General features: G+C 38.1%; 1 protein-coding gene across 1 annotated transcript; it reads right to left on the reverse strand.

Annotated features, from left to right (window-relative positions):
- Positions 1–63: 63 nt before the first annotated feature.
- csf3r (colony stimulating factor 3 receptor (granulocyte)) lies at positions 64–12,945 on the reverse strand. Its single transcript, XM_033981627.2, has 16 exons — positions 12,884–12,945; positions 9,559–9,636; positions 8,578–8,651; positions 6,636–6,932; positions 6,210–6,339; positions 5,753–6,092; positions 4,763–4,913; positions 4,377–4,459; positions 4,079–4,286; positions 2,845–3,033; positions 2,599–2,700; positions 1,715–1,861; positions 1,503–1,643; positions 1,325–1,418; positions 1,158–1,236; positions 64–829 (listed from the first exon to the last, which is right to left on the reverse strand). The coding sequence occupies exons 3-16, from the start codon at positions 8,639–8,641 to the stop codon at positions 347–349; spliced, it is 2,508 nt and encodes an 835-aa protein (XP_033837518.1). The 5' UTR covers positions 8,642–8,651; positions 9,559–9,636; positions 12,884–12,945; the 3' UTR covers positions 64–346.
- Between the last annotated feature and the right edge of the window lie 5,015 nt (positions 12,946–17,960).

The raw sequence follows: 17,960 nt of genomic DNA on the forward strand, positions 1-17,960 counted from the left end.
TCTTAGACTTATAGTAGGATGATACAAAAACATTTAAATAAATGTACTAACAAATACACCTTTGTAGAAAAGCATATTTATTTCAACAAAAAAAAAAAAAAGAATGCATTAGAAACAATCACCTACAAACTAATTAACAGAAAATTGTTGTATGTACAAATATATGAAACATGTTTTGTATTTTTATTTTTGTATATGATGAGTGCTCTCTCAACCAACAATTTTATGACACATATTCAAAACCAACAGAAAGTGGGCCTACATTTTTATTCAACAATTGTTTATCAATCTCACTTCTATAGCATTCCCTTCAAAACACAAGTTAGGAAATTCACACAAATCACTTTTATTCATTTTCAGCATCATTCATTGCCAGTGCTCTCAGGAAAGGAAATTGATCCCAGCTGATATCTGGCTCTGGCACTTGATCTATCTCTTCACTGTCACTTGAACCAAAAAAGCACTGCTCCTCCTTTGTCTTGTCAGCTGTGATGTTTTGGTAGCTCTTTGGGGTGAAGGCCTCCTCTGTCTCCAGGAGCGGCTGGGTGGACTCGGAGCGCAGGTAGGCATGGTTCTCTCTGGGGGCCAGGCTGTTGCTCGGACTGGAGAAGAGGATCGTGGCGTATGGAACAGAGTCACTGTTGGATCCGCAGTACCCAGGGATGAACGGAGAGCCACAAATGGACTCCCCGAGGTCACTGGTCTCATCTGCACTGTTCAACCAGCAGTCATCCTCCTCTTTCTGGATCTTTGTTGGAAGATCCAGGAAGCTGAGATGAGACACATAAACTAGGCTGGGTTCTTTATTACTGAAGGCAGGCAGGATGTCCTACAAAGAAGAATAAAACATGTAATGTCAGTACCCCCTACTGCACATCTTGGTCATAGCACCAGTTAACCATCAAATGGGCTAAATATTGTAGTTAATGAATAATCTTGATACTATACGGACTTACACAAACAGTATAATAATATACCATTTCTTCAAATACAAACACATTGTGGTGAAACGTAAAGAGTTCAAAGGTTTTTCAAATAAAATAAATAAATTATTTGATAAACAGCAGACATATGTTTGTATTAGCACAACTAATTTAGGTTTTATACTTCTTGTCCACCAACACCCAATATAGGACGTATGTTGTATTTGTCATCACCTCTAAAGATTCTGTTGGCCATTGTTTGATGCTGCTGTTAGCTGGATCAGGGATAAGAGGACAGAAATGTTTCTTAAATCTGTGAATGCAAAACAAAACAAACAAACAAAAAAACTGTTGGCAAAACTGTTAAAAAAATTAGATTCTATGAATAATTAGGACCTTACCTTGCATGATGAGAGGAATAATAAACAAATGTTATAATGCAGGTCAAAATCAATAACATAATGATTGAGACAACAGTCACAACAAAAACCACATCTGAGAAAGAAAAAAAAAAAAAAGACATTAAATTACATTACAGTGTGCTTATGTGGATAAAATCTTTCTTTATATGAAACTGACCAAAAGATTGAGTTTTGAAATGAATTGTTGACCCGTTACGACTCCCGCCATAAGTAGACACCAATAAACGGGCCTCATACACAGACATAGGGTTGAGGTCCTTAAGAAGGACTCTCCTCTCATTTGGTTTTGCAAGCACAACTAGAAGAAAAGACACGTGAAAGCATTTGATAAACAGTAAACGTGATAACACACAGCATCATTTCACCTACCATTGACCGGGCCATTTTGCTCACGGTAAAACACTTTGTAACCTTGGATTATGCCATTCCTCTCGTCCAATGATATCTCATCCCATATCAGATGCACATCAAACTGCCCGGTCTTTTCAATTCTGAGTTTTGGAACCTTTGAAGGAGCTTTGAAAATGTAACAGTTAAAATTGTGTGACTATATACTTTTATATGTATTGGGTGTATTTAGTTGCAGATTCCTGGTTCCTGGTTGGACAAACATGACATGTGTAGAGGTAATTCCATAAATGTAACCTAGCAATTATAATGTTATGGGCCAAAACTGCTAAATTGCAGCAGCGGGTCTAGGCCAAACTGACAACACTCAACATAAAGTGTCATTATTTACCCTGCCTAAAATGAGGTTGCAAGCATTTTAAAATGAGGTAGCAACGCACCCCTTTGAACCTCTGTAGACCCGGGCCTGCTAAATTGCACAATAATTAACAATTACACTTACAAATAAATGACAACACACATTTATGTTGATAAATGAATTTTTGTTGAGTTTTGTGTTGTCTGTTGATGACAGGTATTCCATTTTAGAACTCATTGCTACTATGTATTTTTGTAGGCCTACCTTTCTTTTCAACCTTTACCTCAAACTGCAACTTAACTAATGCAAAAACTATGATAAATATTTATCACAGACACTATCCCACCCAACCAAATCACTGTAAAAACAGAAAATCTGCACACCTACTGCCTTTTCACATTTGTCCACAAGAGGGCATTGCACCATCACATATTATATTCCCCTGGTTCTTAAGAGACGCCCGTATTTGAAAGCACCTTGACCTCAGTCTTCCTCACAGGTCTGCCCACTCTTTGTGTGATCTTGTCTGGGGCCTTTGGTGACTTACCCTTTTGTCTTGAGAAGGCATTAGCAGTCTGAGGCAGGCCGATCCCATCCTTAAACCTGGGATACACGGAGATCCCATAGGGCTTGTATGGCTCAATGCTGCCTATTGATGAGAGAGGAGAGGTTAGACTGGATCAGTGAACCTTAAGCTGCTAACTGTGTACGGGCAGGCTGATCACGCACAAGAGGAGCTGTTTGAAATCATGATGGATGATGAGATAAGCAGAAGAGCCAGCTAAAATACTACCTGGTATGATGAAGCTGGTATGACTTTTGTTTGTGGATTGAAATTGTAGATTGGCCGGGTTTGCCCTTAGTAAAGGTATCCATTCTATCACAAATCCAAGAAGAGAGGCTCTATCGACACTCGTCCACTTGACCATAAGCGATGTGTCGTCATATGGAGTGACGGTCAGATCTGTAACAGCTGTGTAATCTACAGACAGAAAGCATTCACATTACAGTCATAGCGTTATCCAGCAAAATACAAATATCATATGGTGGACCACATAGACTAATTTGTAAACGGCTAAATACAAAATGCTATGCTATGATGACTGATGGATCAAAAGAATGCAGACAAAAGAGATGAGCGCAGTCTTTGTACTGCAAAGGTTGTAGCTTGACTCGCAATGGGATGCAGGTGAGTAGTGAGTGGAAAGTATTGGTGAGGGTGGTATCAGACTCTCCACTCAACTCCAGGTGCACAGAGACACAGAAGAAATGGGGGAGACAGTACAGGAAAACATAGAGAAAAACAGAAATTCTGACATGCTATTATGTAAAACCTGATTTGTAATGCCATAAATACTGTAGAAATGTATGTTTTTCCTGTGGATGACAGCATATGGTGTGGTGCAGAAACATAGTCAATTGTTAAACACATACATGACATGTAATGAGAGCTGATGTTTTTTCATGTTTAATGTTGCATGGTTTCTGTCATTTCTGTGCTTTATGCCGCAGGTCAAACATACCCGCTTCCCTCTGCACCTTGCATATTTATATATTTCAACCATTTTAATTCATTCATTAATTTTTAGCTTTTATTTTATTCATCAGCTTTTATTATAATGTTTTTTCCATGTTTTGTTCAGATTTTCTTTTTGTTTTTGTTGTTTTTTTTTTTTTTCTTTATCTTTATTTATACAGAGGAACCCAATTAGAGCATTTGGGCTGTTTATTTGCACCACTACAGCTCCAGTTTTATTTTACAATAGCATTCATTTATTGCTCCGCCATCACTGACATATTCATGGGTTTCAAACTATGGCAACCATCCTCTGTGGTCACAGCAATAAAGCAATTCAAATCAAAATATTATATATTTTTTTCAATATGGAAAGGTGTAAGTTCTCACAAGGTCCTTCAAATCGGGAAGGAAGTGTTTGTCTGAAACCCACGAATACAACCCCCATCCAGCTCACCAAGTCACAAAATAAAAAAATAAAAAAATAGAAATAAATAAATAAAAGTCTTACCTTTATTGTGGTAAATGCGTATGGACTTGGCTTGTGACCTTCCTGCCGCGTTGACAGCACTTAGATACACCTTGCTGGCTTTAGCTGGGGCCTGGAAAGTGCAGTACCTCTCTACAGTAGCACACAGCTGGCCCCTCTCCCCTGGCTGCTTCACTCGGGACACTACATATGACACATTCTGCCCGTTGGCACGAAATTGTTTGGACGGCTGTAAAAACACCACCAGATATTTGACAAAGATACCTCTGGCTCACACAGATCTGAGACAGGTGTCAGGCAAACCGTGTGATTCGTGTACCTTCCAAAACAAATGTACGCTGACTTGTTTGTGCGTGTGATCCCCCGACACCTTCATCCAGGAGTCGAGGCCTCCACTGGGGGCTGAAAAGAAGCAGCCGCCTGTCAGTTTCACAGCTTGTCAAAAGCCAGAGCCTCTATTCTCCAGTCTTTAGAAAGCCAAACTTTTCTATACAAGACACTTCTATGGATTCACTGCCAGAGTGTGCAGCAAAACTCAATATATCAATTCAGTCTGCGCCATTGAGCAAAGCAATGGGAGGTGTAAAACATGACATTAGCATATATTGAAAAGGGCAGGAAATGGAAGAAAAGGCAGCAGATTGGAGAAGAGAGACAGACAGAGAGAGGGGCTGATTGTGGCGTGCAGCATTGATCTGAACCCACCGCTCTCCAAGGTGACTCCACTGCGACTGCTGCTCCACTCGCTCCAGGGGCTTTGCCGGTATCTCACCCGCATCTGGCCCACATATCGAGTCCCGTGCAAAAGCCCACACTGGTCTATGGTTCTGGATGGCCGTGCTCGCCTCTCAAAGCTCTAAGTAAATATTTATATATATAAATTATATATATATATATATATATATATATATATATATATATATATATATATATATATATATATATATATATATATATATATATATATATATATATATACATACATACACACACACACACACACACCCCCCACACACACCCCACACACACACACACCCCTACACCCCCCCCCCCCCACACACACACACATACATATATATACTTAGTATATACTTGATATATTATGTAAAAACCTAAAAATGCAAAAATGTACCACTATCTTCTATAACACGAAATGCAATAATCACAGGGAAATCACAGCGAAAAATCTCGTAAGTTTAGCGTTAGAAATCCCAGGGTACACTGGGTCCTCTAAACAAGGATAGTTAGAATATAATGTCAACACTATATATATTTAAAATATTCATAATAATTATAAATACATTGTTTTATTATTTTTTTTTATTTAATTTTTGTTTGTTTGTTTTGGCCACCAGGTGGCACAAGTGTGAGAAAACTGAGCAAAATGCATTCAAAGTTGCACTCATTTTCAGTGACCAGCCATCAGAGAGCTCACCACCGGGGGGCAATCAAATTTCAGGGCTTCCTGGCTTAACAAAGTTAAATGTATAGCATCAGGATTACAAAATCTAATGTGGATTGTGAAAATATTCCTACTTTGAACATTATGCGAATTGAAGATTTTTAAATGAAAGAATGTATAATAAAAGGGGGCAAAAATCTTTGGGGGCAGCCCCAACTAGCACAAATAAATAGAAGCATACAATGAATATGAAGCCCCAAAAATATTTTTATCCAGTGAAAAAAAAAACTTACTTGGATACTTTGGTCTCTCCCTGACTCACTGTCTGCAGCCGTAAGTCGCACCTGTACATCCATCACATCTTGGACCCAGGACTCGTGCAGGGAGAGTCTCCAAGAGAGTCTCAGACAGCCGTACCTCTTGGACAGTGCGCGGACATTCAGAAGCTCAGGAGGGGCAAACTTGGCTGCGCTGAGGGGCTCCACAGACACTGGTAGTGATGTGGTCTCACCGAGCTCATTCTGGGCTTTGACATAGATCTCCATGTTTGAAAACCATGTGAAGTCAGAGCGGGGGATGGTATAGTGGTGCCGCCCTGGTGGTAAGCTGTAGCTATAATTTTTCTTTTTATCTCTAAAATGAAATCAAATAAACATGTTAAAACATATAATCAAAAACAATACATTTCCATAAACCAAATGCACCAAATGCAGTCTTTTTCAACCACAATGCATATGAATGAGACTTAACCTTATATCGGTATGTAGGCTGTACTTTGTGGGCAAATGGCTGTCTCTTCCTGGATCCCAACTACACAACATGGTGCTGGGTGTGGTCAGATTAGTTTGGCAGTGCAGGTTTTGAGGGACTGATGGAAGATCTATAAAATACATAAGCAATACATTTGTTGTTACATTTAATGCTATAACAAAAAATAAAACTGACATTATAATCCATACACTGAGTTAAATTGCTGTACTGTGGTTCAAAATATAGAACTAGTACTATGTAAGTACTATGTCTGTCAAAGCACAAACACAAGCTATTGCTATTTTAAAATTAGAATAGATACTCATTAGCTTACAAAAGTCATCCTGGGGTCCTTCAAAGTACCACATTAATTATATTTGAAAAGAAGAACAGCAAAAACAACAAAAAAAACATGAAAATTCTTACATCCAGCTCTGATTTGCAGCCCTCCCACTATCTGCGGTGGTGTGGTCTGGACAGTGCATGTGAGGTAAGCCATGGTGCTGTTGAAGTTGGGTATAACCACAGTAGACATCCCTCTGCCCTGATTGCCCACAGAGCTGCTGGGGAGAGTTTGTCCATCCAGCTGCCAGTCTATGGGCACAGCTGGGGCGATGGGTACAGGGCAGTCCTCGCTGATGGTACAGGAGGCCGACACAGGTGACCCCAGAACCACCACCGAGCTGGACGTCTTTACCTCGGCACAGGGCTGCACAACATTCTCTAAATGTGAGAAAATGTGTTTAAATATCACTAGGAAGGCAACGAAACAATAGAACTATGCAACTTTTTTCAGGTCATATGCTTGTCTTTGTGGAAATGTTATTTCTATCAAGAATGTTCCACAAAAAGCAATTAAACATCTTGTGTTTATTTAATTATGAATGTTTTATTGCTCAAAAAAATACTTGTCTCCATATTGATAGAAGTTAAATTCCATTAATGCCTGTGGGACATTCCAGGTAAAGCAATAATATCTCCATGGTGACAAGCAGGTGGCAGACCCTCCACCAAAAAAGTTACATATTGCACCTTTAAAATCAGACCTATTATGCAAAATAGACTTTTCAGAGCTTTTAACCATGTTATAGTTGTTTCTCTTCATCATTTATTCACCTCAGTTTTTTTTTTTTTTTTTTTGGAGTGATTCGTGCATGTTTAATCACTTATTTTCAAAAAGCCATATTGCAGATCAATCCCCATTTTCACCGCCACCGTCATACAACCACTGCTCTGTACTTAGTTTGTTCTTTAATTTTATCTTATTAATCAGTGATACATGCAGAGTTTGACAGCGCTGCATAGCCATTTTGATACAAATGAAAAACAGTCCGCTACTCGCTAACGTTATCTGTAGCTATCCATCTGAGTTGCCAACTTCACTGCTCTTTGTTGTGATGACGTTTATGGCGATGTCTGTGCCCAGTTTCCTAATGCAGAAGTCAGCGGATTGTTTCTTTTATTATGTTGTTTGTTATAATTTGCAATTTCAAATGTGCAAATTATAGCGTAACACTCCACGGGTGTCAGATTATAGCTATAGAGCAGACACAAGCAGAGTAGGCTTTCTTTAAATATAATTAAAATCCACCACTCCCATGTTACTAAAACTACAGCAGTTCATAAATGGCAGTTTTTGTTCTTGTCCAAATACTGTATGTCTTCTATTCTAGCTACATTTGTTCTCATAGCCTCTACATGTTAGAATCTACAATGTGCAATGACAATAATTTACGTCAACTTTAATACTTCCAAAAAAGTTTCCTCCTTTTTCTTTGTTTTTTGAATGAAAAGATTACAACCAAGCATAGGACTGGGCTGTTCATGACTTGTACAAAATACTAACTAGCCCATTTACAATTTAACATTTTTGATTTGCTTTGGACAAAGGGAAAAATGCAAAAATAAATATGGAGTAGTTATCACAGTAGGAGGATGAACCATTTTTTATTAATGGGGGGAAGCAAACATGCAAAATGCTCTATAATTAGTTCAAATTATTTCACATTATATATTGTGTTATTTTAATGTTATGTATTGGTTTGATAGAGAGTATGCGCATTAATGAACATCTGTATTAAACAAATGTACCAGATTATAGCTACCAAGATAATTCACATCCACAGTCCAGGCAGGGAACAAAAATAAGTACAACATACAGAATTAAGAGATTAGTACAACACAATGAAATGTCACAATGTGCGTTAGAATGTGTTAGTTCCCCAGTAAAAAATACCACTGCTATAAGGACAAAACATTTTATATTCAGCCTGACAGAAAAATCAAAGTCAGTAAGTGAAGGTGTAATAACTATAGCCTCTGTAACTGCTGGTTAGGCATTTCCATTTAGATGTGCTTTTTCACTCACCATTCCTCTCGCCATTCACCAGCGCCAACAGCATGACAATCAGAGACAGCCGTGTGAATATCATCCTGATAAACCTGTTAGGCAGCAAAAATGAAAAAAAATGAAAAAAAAGAAAGAAAGAAATAGCACTCATGGGCAATCAGAACTGCATTTGAACTAGCGTCTAGATGAATGACATGGTGTATTTGTGTATTGTGTAAAGATGCATTGACAGTGATATAGCCATAGAAATGTGCTCTTCAGGTGTGTAGAATGGCATGTGATCTCCATAACGCACTATAGTTCAATATAAAGAGAAAGGTCCTCCTCATAAATATTTTATCATGTCTTCCTGCAGCTCTTGTCAGTAAAAGAAATGCCTGGGCCCACAGTTGTCTAAAGTGATTGCAGTTGATATTAAAGGTATTTTAGAAAAATAATAAAAAATCTCCGCTGACATAATCATTTGATATCACAACATTGTCTCTATTACTCCTGTTCAAGAAGTCCTCCAAGCAGGCAGGGACATTGTAATTGCAGTTGTTTGATGAGGCCCAGTCTGAACGTGAAGTGCTCCATAGCTGATTGGCCAAATACGATGAGTAGAAAAGTTTAGCTTGTAACTATCAGATGAAGACAACCCTACAACATATGTGATATATATATATATTAGTTGTGTTTTTTATTGTACTGAAAATCTTACTGAGAGCAGGCTTGCACCTCCACAAACCTAACTCTCATTTGGCTTAGAGGAGGATCTCCTCCTGCTTGTTTCCATGGCAATGTAGTGCCTTTGACTATAATCTTCTACAGTATGGCATAAGACGTATCTATCTCCATGAAGAATGTTTCGAAGTATGATTTTACCTTTCTATTTCCACGTGCCATCACCAGAAATGTACATATAACTTAAGCACCTTTAAGTTCACAGACTCTCAGGTGAGTCTCATCTTGGGATTTGGCCCTTTAACAGGTATGGAGGGAGGAAGAAGAAATACTCACCATTTCAAGCTCAGTTTCTTGGAGAAAGTGTCATCTTCAACTTTTCCAGCACAAAAAATTTGTATTTTTGGCAAGTCGCTGTAAAATAAAGTAGAATTAACTATCAAAAACATCTATTTTAAAAAAAAATCCCATCTAAGCAATGACTTGGAAATTAACATGAGCAAAATTTTAAAAATCAATTTAAATGTGGTTATTAGTTGATACAAATAGAACCATTGATAGAAAATAGTTATATTAAAGGTGCACTTTTCTGGTGGGGTGTCTGTATAGAGATGATTTTTGTCTGAGTGAAATGTTCCACAGTATGGCATTAAACTTGACTGCGTACTCTGTAACATTTCAGGCAAAACAATAAAGTCGTAGCTTTTATATGATGGGCCCACCCATCATCTAAAAGCTGTGACACAGTGCACCTTCAAAGAACTTCTTTCAGACAGAATTGCACTGTTCACATAATGAGGTGTAGAAGTGCCTCTAATATGAATGCAAACTATAGCAGCAACATCCAGAAACAGTAACCCTGACTACGGGGTTAACAAGACAACAAGAGCAGGTACTAGAGGTGACTGTTCTGTGCCATTTAGGAAAAGTGCTTTTGGACAACACTCTTTTGCTTATGGAGCAGAGCAGCCGTGGAACACACTGCTGCTCATATACAATAGCTCTCAACACTGGCAGAATTTTCAAAAGCTTTAAAACAGCCGTTGTTCGAAGCCCAAATATGTCACTATGTAGAACTAAATGGCAGTTTTATGTGGAGGGGTTGTTGGTTTAACTTTTAAATTCAAATGAACAGTTATATAGTTGTATGTATAGTGCATGTGCTGTATGTATAGTGAGTGTGTTGTGTTTATAGTGAGTGTGTTGTGTTTATAGTGAGTGTGTTGTGTTTAAAGTGAGTGTGTTGTATATATTTTCTCCCTTTAAGTATTTCATTTGATTTTTTAAGCATATCTTTTTAACTTTGTGCATGCCCTTATTTGTATTTGTATTTATTCAGTGTGTTTATGTTGCACTTTTTCACCGAAGCAAGTTCCTAGTTTGTGAACTGTGTTCACAGACTATGGCAATAAAAGTCTTCTGATTCTGATTCTGATGTATAGTGCGTGTGTTACATGCAGGGCCGGCTCTAGCTTTCAGGGGACCCTAAGCTGAGTTTGTCTCTGGGACCCCCAACAGCGGATGCCTCCTGACTCAGCTATTGGTGATTCACATTTGACAACATTATGACTCTGCTCTCATTACCTAGACAAATTGTATTTGTTTTTATATGACCAACATCTGACTGAAAACATCCACAGTCACAAGAACAGTCACAAGAACCACAGTCACAAGAACAGTACACAAACATATAAGGGGGGTCAAGATTTTTTAAATTCTAGACATTTTTTCTTAGTTTCTGGTGGATTTTAATATGTTCCAGTTGGTGACAGTGGGTTTAAATTTACATTATAAAGAGACCTTGCACTGGTGTTAATACATAGCAAGTATAAAACAAATCAAATTGTTGAGGGATATTTATGCTGCTGCAAACACACAAGCCCTGTGACTTTATAGATTATAATATTTTCAATATAAATGTATGGGCTCTTGGGGGCCCTCTGGTGGTCTCGGGGCCCTAAGCAGATGCTTAGTCCGTTTATAGACTGAGCCGGCCCTGGTTGTATGTATAGTGAGTGTGTTGCTGTTCTTTTCCCTGTCCTGTAGACTGTTTAACATCACCCTGCCGAGGGACTGAAGATGGAAATGAGTTACGTTGACTATATACTACATAAAGAATGTTCATTAATACGTTCATTAATATGTGCTGTCCCTTTGCTGTCAAAAAAAACATTTTTCACTTGTTGGCCAGCCCTCTCCAACTGCAAAACTGTTCAAATTGAAAACATTAAACAGACTGCTTGGATCACAATAAAAGCAGTCCATGTTGTTAGTTATCAGATTTCCATTACCCCACTTCTAATTCACCATCTCCACTCGGCACTGTTTCACCTCCGGGCAGAGAGTTACTTCCGGAGATACAAATTGCACCAAAACCAGACAAAGAGCTGCCATATATTAATAATTTGTAATTCAAAAGCTAGCGTCAAATCGCTGCCCCCAGTCCACAATAACCTGCTATTTGGTAAAGTGTTTGTTAAAGCAGTCAGAAATAGACTTTCTCCCAGTTTCTTATCAGCAGTGTGCATAAAGGCCTTCATTCTGCTTCCAATTTCACATTTGTGTTGACGGCTACGCACAATAATTGTCTGTAGCCAGAATGAAATTGGTAAGGAGAGGGAGGGAAGATGAGATAGGCTTATTTTTGTAATAAAAAGACTAAATAAAGTTTTTGGAAATTGATTCTTGAGTGAGTGGAAAAAACTGATGTGCAACTGACGCCATATGTTTCCTCCTACACTGATGGAGGTTACAGCATGCCCACTTTCAAGATGTAGCAATATCCTTAACACAATGTGAAGACAAATTGTCCATTATTTCCTCTTCCTCTAGTTGAATTCTCATGGTAAACAGTATATTTTTGAAATTGTGAAAATAAAAATGAAATAGTTTTATAATGGGAGGTACCAAAGGAATAGCTTTAAAAAAATCAGTTTTTCAGTCAGAGGTTACAAAACTCCAACATCATAGAAAGGAGGAATCCAGATCTAGTTTCACATCCTGTTTTTAAGAGCAAGTCCAAAAACAAAGATTGTAACTGGTTTTGTTCTAGGAATCGAAATGTCCATTGTTTTACTGTCAAAAAATCTGTAAATTATCTATATATGAATTCAAAAGGTTCAGATGTTTTACCATTTTGAGTTAATCAGTTATTAGGCTACATGTCAAGTATATAATATAATAGGTTCAACATTCTAACACTTTAGGATCACTATTTACTCACTACCTATCAGCTTCCTGTTATAACATTTTGGGAACTTTTCCATTAATTTTTTTTTCCATGTAAATATATTTGTAAAAATGTGAACATATTTTGTTTTAAATTATAGCTATGGCAACGCTCTTAGATTGACATTATTCTGAAACCCAAATCGACTTGACATGACGATATCAAAGTGTCTTCTATAATCAAATAAACATCAAAACTGTAATCAATATTTGAATCAGGGAAATTATATCTAGATCGATCAAGTATCTGTCTGTATGTATAAACAACAAAAAACGTCTCTTAAAAATTTCAGAAGATTCTCAGAAAATAAGAGGGACTGGACTTCTAAGAAATAGTATACCAAACCATTATAGTTTCCCTTAAAATATAAGAATGAAAGGAACAGCTAATGGCTTGAAGTAAACATAGGGTCTAGAAAAGAGGAGTACTCACCACAGAGGAGCTGCTGAAAGGCTGCACGCACTGAGACACAATAGAGATGTGAGCTAACCAACATCCTCGTTTGGGCTTTGTGAAACTTCACTATTTTTCAAGAAAACACCCGAGAGTAATGGGGCCCACTTCTGGGAATAAAGAAGAAGGACGGCGGTGATATATTTTGCCATCATAAGATATTATTTGTAGAGGTGCATGTGTATAACTTGGGCTGTGTAATTGGTGGGATTTTAATTAAGATCACGATTCACTCATTTCTAATCATCAACATAGGGTATAAGGAAAGGGTGTACAATGTATTCTGTAAAATGGCAATGAATAAAAATCTGTTGTGCTTATGTGCTAAACAGCTCTCTGAATCCTGGATAACTGACAGGGGCAGTGTCCAAAGCACTGAATGACCATTCTAGGTGGTTTTATTGATCAAAAATAAAATCATGCAGAGTAAGTGGGCTCGCTTCTCCACAGATATGACTTGTAAATTGACCTGGCGGCTGCTGCCTTAGGTACATTTAATGCCATACATTCCAGGCAAAGCTATAACATTCCATGGTGGCACATCCTCCAACAGAAAAGTCCTATAGTGCACCATTATAATAATAATAATAATAATAATAATAATAATAATAATAATAATAATAATAATAATAATAATTATAATAATAATAATTATAATAATTATAATAATAATTATTATTATTATTATTATCATTGTTATTATTATTATTGTTATTATTATTATTATTATTATTATTATTATTATTATTATTATTATTATTATTATTATTATTATTATTATTAAGCACTTCAAGAAGCTGAAGGTAATCACTGTAAGTTATTTTTTTATTTGTAAAAATCTGAACTTTGACATATTCATGGGTTTCAGCTTCCTGTCATATGGTGATATATTCATGATCATTAAAATGTGTAATATTTAGTTTTGAACTTTACGTCAGTCAGAAACCCATGGATAGTCGTTTTCTATACACATACCATTTATTTACTGTGATATACCAAGATGCAGGTGTCTAAAAGCACTTGAAAATGCCTGAATAATGAAAAAGAGAACCTTTGCTTGGTGTCCAGTATTGAGAAAAAAAAAGGCTGCTATTCAACTATTTATGATGTTTTTACTTTTTAATATATCGGCAGAACGCCCTCTAACATAACCGCGGAGTCTGCAATAAGTCTTCGGAATCATAACCTTACAGGACTTCTGCTGCGTCACCCATGCTATTCCCTACCCATTGTCTTGTCCCTTTGTCAGCATGGTAATAGAACAAGCTCTTAAATGAGATTGTAAACTCCAATTTGACCCCCCAAGGGTACTGGAAACTACTTGCCATATCACGTTTATTAGCTTATTAAATGCTGAAATGATTCTCTTGCTACGGCCTCATTTCGAGCGTGGAGCAAGCTAACCCACACTACTTTTCCTGCCGCCCTCACCAATGTAATGATACTAACTAAGTGTGCATCAAGAGGGCGCTGGAGACGAAATTAAATGTAGATTTTTGAGCAAGAGTCACCCGGAGAGTAGGAAGGCACTCACTAATTAAAAACACATTAACCGGTTATCATACGTTGACATATTCTGCATGATCTTTTCTTCCCTAATCAGTGGTAATGAAGGAAATGCTCCACTTCCATTGGGTATTACATGCTACATTTCAGTGAGCAGTAAAATTAGCTGAAGGCCCAGAGGCTAGAATTGATGAAGCTTCACCGCTTTTGATTACGGTTCTTGTACTGTACGTTAGCTAATAGAATGCCGGGTGCTCTTGAGATTCTTTCCTGGCTAACTCATGCTGCATTAATCACCTCTGGAAATAACCTCCATTATTCAATGTAACACAATTACAATAACAATTGCAGTTATATCGATGTTCGATGGGATGTTACAATCTAAAATTATGATTCACATATTTTTAAATTTACATTAATTGAGAATTACAGTATAACTTCCTGACTGCTTATTTTATTGATGTTATGTTTGTCAACCGCACTCCCACTCTTTGACTGACATTTCACCTGAAGAGCACCTGATGTTTGTTGTTTTTTTTTATTTTTATTGATCAGTACAAAACTTACTTTCCTGGTCAGATTACCAGACAGGGTGGACAAAAACAGCATGGACAACCATAAAAAACTATGGTTTCTGCAGTGAAAGTTAAAGATCACATATGCATTATAAGACCAGAGCACGTATATGTGAGGGGGGCAAGTTATCATGAGTCATTGTACTTGTAAAATTTTGAGGAAAATCATAAAAATCAAGCAATTCAATTCAATTCATTTATTTTTGTAACGCCCAAAATCACAACAACAGTTGTCTCGAAGGGCGTTCATGTTTTGGTTGATAGGGTACCCGGAGGAAACCCATCCAGACACGGGGAGAAACAGTAAAACTCCACACAGAAAGGCCTGGCAACCCGGGGATCGAACCAAACCCTCTTGCTGTGAGGCATGAGTGTTGCCACTCAGCCACCGTGCCGCCAACACACAAAAACAAAACAACAGGAAAAATCAGACAAAACAAGAAAAATCGGCCAGGCGAGGAGGAGGAAGACCAGACGAGGAGGAGGAGAGCCGGGCGAGGAGGAGGGCCAGGCGGGGAGGAGGGGAGGGTCCAGCTGTCATCGGGGCATCTGAAAGAGATACACTCCACAGGGGCAGTGGGACAGGGGACAACATGTGAATAGCATTGCTGATGAGAAAATAGGACAAAGCAAAGGATAGTGCTCAGGTTGCCATACTTCCCCCAGCTAGTTATCTCCTACTGCAGCCTGTCTTATCCCGGGTTTTAATGTCCCTAACTCCCTCACTATGTAACCTGGTCATATGCTATACCGAAGAGGAAGGTTTTAAGCCTGGTCTTAAATACAGAGACTGTGGGGGCCTGTTTAACATCAGCAGGGAGTTGATTCCATAGTACAGGAGCAGTAAATGATAACATATCGATAAGTAACTGGTATAGAAAATTAGAGTTCAGTTAGTTCTACTTTTGAGAGGAGGCCCCAAGAAAAAGTATTAAAAGATGGCTCAGTAGTGCCACCTAAAAGTCGATTTTCATTGCACCAATGGGAGCTTAGGCCAGAAAATTTTCAGCATAGACAAATGAAACTAGGCATCAAAAGAGGTCATGTCAAGACATGTTAAAAATCTTATACAAACATTGTCGGATTCGAATGGATCCGATGGAAAGGACAAGTACATTTGTGAGCTGAATGTAATGGACATTCCAGTGACAAACATTGAAAATTAGAAGTCAGTGAACAATAATTCTGAGCAAAGACCCAGTAGTGTCCCAGTAGAGCCACCTCAAACTTTGATTTTCATGGGGCCAATGAGAGCTTGATCTTGAAAAAAAAAAAAAAATCTTGATGAATAATAATCCATTTGTGAAGCCTGGCCTGGCCACAGACCAGCAGCCTTTATGTCCAAAGCACATCGCCCCTCCTTTAGTCTCTCCTGGGCAAAAAAAAAAGCAATGAAGATGCATCTGCAGCCATATTTGCATAGCCACACCTTAAAAAAGTAGATGGGAAGGCAAAAAATGTTTGTAGTAGTGTGATAACATTTGGTACATATTGTTTATGTAACCCTTAGCAAAAAAAAAGGGACCACACCCAATGTGTCTGTGTAATCACTTCAGCTGTCCAGGTATGATCCATAGTACAAGAAAAATTCAAATCTCTCAAATGGACAAAAAGTTGTAAGTGAAGCCGTTTACTGCTCATCCAAGCCACTTCTTCAGTAGGATGAGCAGTGACATGTCTTCACTCCTACAACTTTTTGTCCAGTTGACAGGTTTGAATTTTTCTTTTACTAAGGACCACACCCTGTCTCAGACGTGAAATCAAAATATGCAGATGTTCAAAATCTAGCCCTTCTAGAACTTTAACTAACTTTATCCAATAGACTCCAAAACAGACATTTCCAGACATATCAAAAGTTGTTACAAGAATTTACATAAGTCCGAGGTTGTAGTTATGTGCTCTAAACAAAGTCCCCATTTTTAAAGTAGAAAAATGGTCACATTCAGACAGCCCAGTGTAGAATTTGAGTATGATGACCTGGACAACATGGTGTATGAATAAAATGTATATCTTTAAAAATGACTCTCTAGCTTCTCCTGCAAAGTTGTAATGGAACAGAAAAAATGTATTTGTCATAGACAAATTAAATTTGGTACAAATTTGGTCCTTTATGTGCTCCTGATCAAAGCAGTTCATGAGGATCGCCTCACACCCTCTCGCTGATGTGAAGGTGGCCATTTTGAATCTAAATATGCACATGTCCAAAATCTCGTGTACTCAGCAACAACAAACTTATCATAGTTTTTTATCTGATGGACTCCAAACTGTGGCAGTATCATTTCATCAGAACTTTAACAAAAAAAAAAAAAAATCTTGTTTCCCGGCGCAGTGCTTCCCGTACTATGAATTCCCATAGAGAAAATAATTAAACTAGCTAATGAGGAACAACACTCTGACAAGATTCACAGACTTAAAAATTACACAGGTCAGCAGCAAGAAGACCCAGTGCAGATGTTATTTTTCCAAAATAATTGCAGATTTTATTTGATTCTACAAAGTTAAAAGGTCTTCTTTCGAGCACTGTCTCCAGATCTCCAGTGTGATATGTTATATATTTATGCTCCATAGTGGTTTATAAGTGTCCTATTTTTGCAGTTCCAGGTTATTTCCAGAAGACAGCGCTGGGGGAGGCACACTGAAACACATTCTTGAGACGGAGAGGTGAGGTCAAACTTGCTCCGACTCACGACACTGCTCCTTACATGCACCCAATCCACTCCTATCTAGTACCTGTCACCCACCACTGCAAAATGGAATTGACTATTGATTTCCCCTTTACCACAGGTCAGTAGCGCTGGCAGGCTACAGGGAGCTTTCCCCTGGCCGGGAGTGGGACAAGGAGAGCAGGGGCACCGCATATAATACAGGCTAGTGTACAAGGACGCAGTGGTATAGTTTGAACCGTGTTGTCCACTTGTGTTTAAGCAATAAGTAATGTAGCAATGCGTGAGTAAGGTTTGGGTGGAGTGTGTTTA

The sequence above is a fragment of the Periophthalmus magnuspinnatus genome, chromosome 16 (genome assembly GCF_009829125.3).
Source record: "Periophthalmus magnuspinnatus isolate fPerMag1 chromosome 16, fPerMag1.2.pri, whole genome shotgun sequence".
NCBI lineage: Eukaryota > Metazoa > Chordata > Actinopteri > Gobiiformes > Gobiidae > Periophthalmus > Periophthalmus magnuspinnatus.

Bases quoted from the DNA above. Each gene is read 5' to 3' on its own strand.
- csf3r (XM_033981627.2), bottom strand. From the start codon at position 8,641: ATGATATTCACACGGCTGTCTCTGATTGTCATGCTGTTGGCGCTGGTG. The intron at 6,340-6,635 runs GTAAGAATTTTC...TGTATTTTATAG, and splicing joins GCTGCAAATCAGAGCTGGAT to ATCTTCCATCAGTCCCTCAA. The intron at 6,093-6,209 runs GTTAAGTCTCAT...ATTTCATTTTAG, and splicing joins AGCCTACATACCGATATAAG to AGATAAAAAGAAAAATTATA.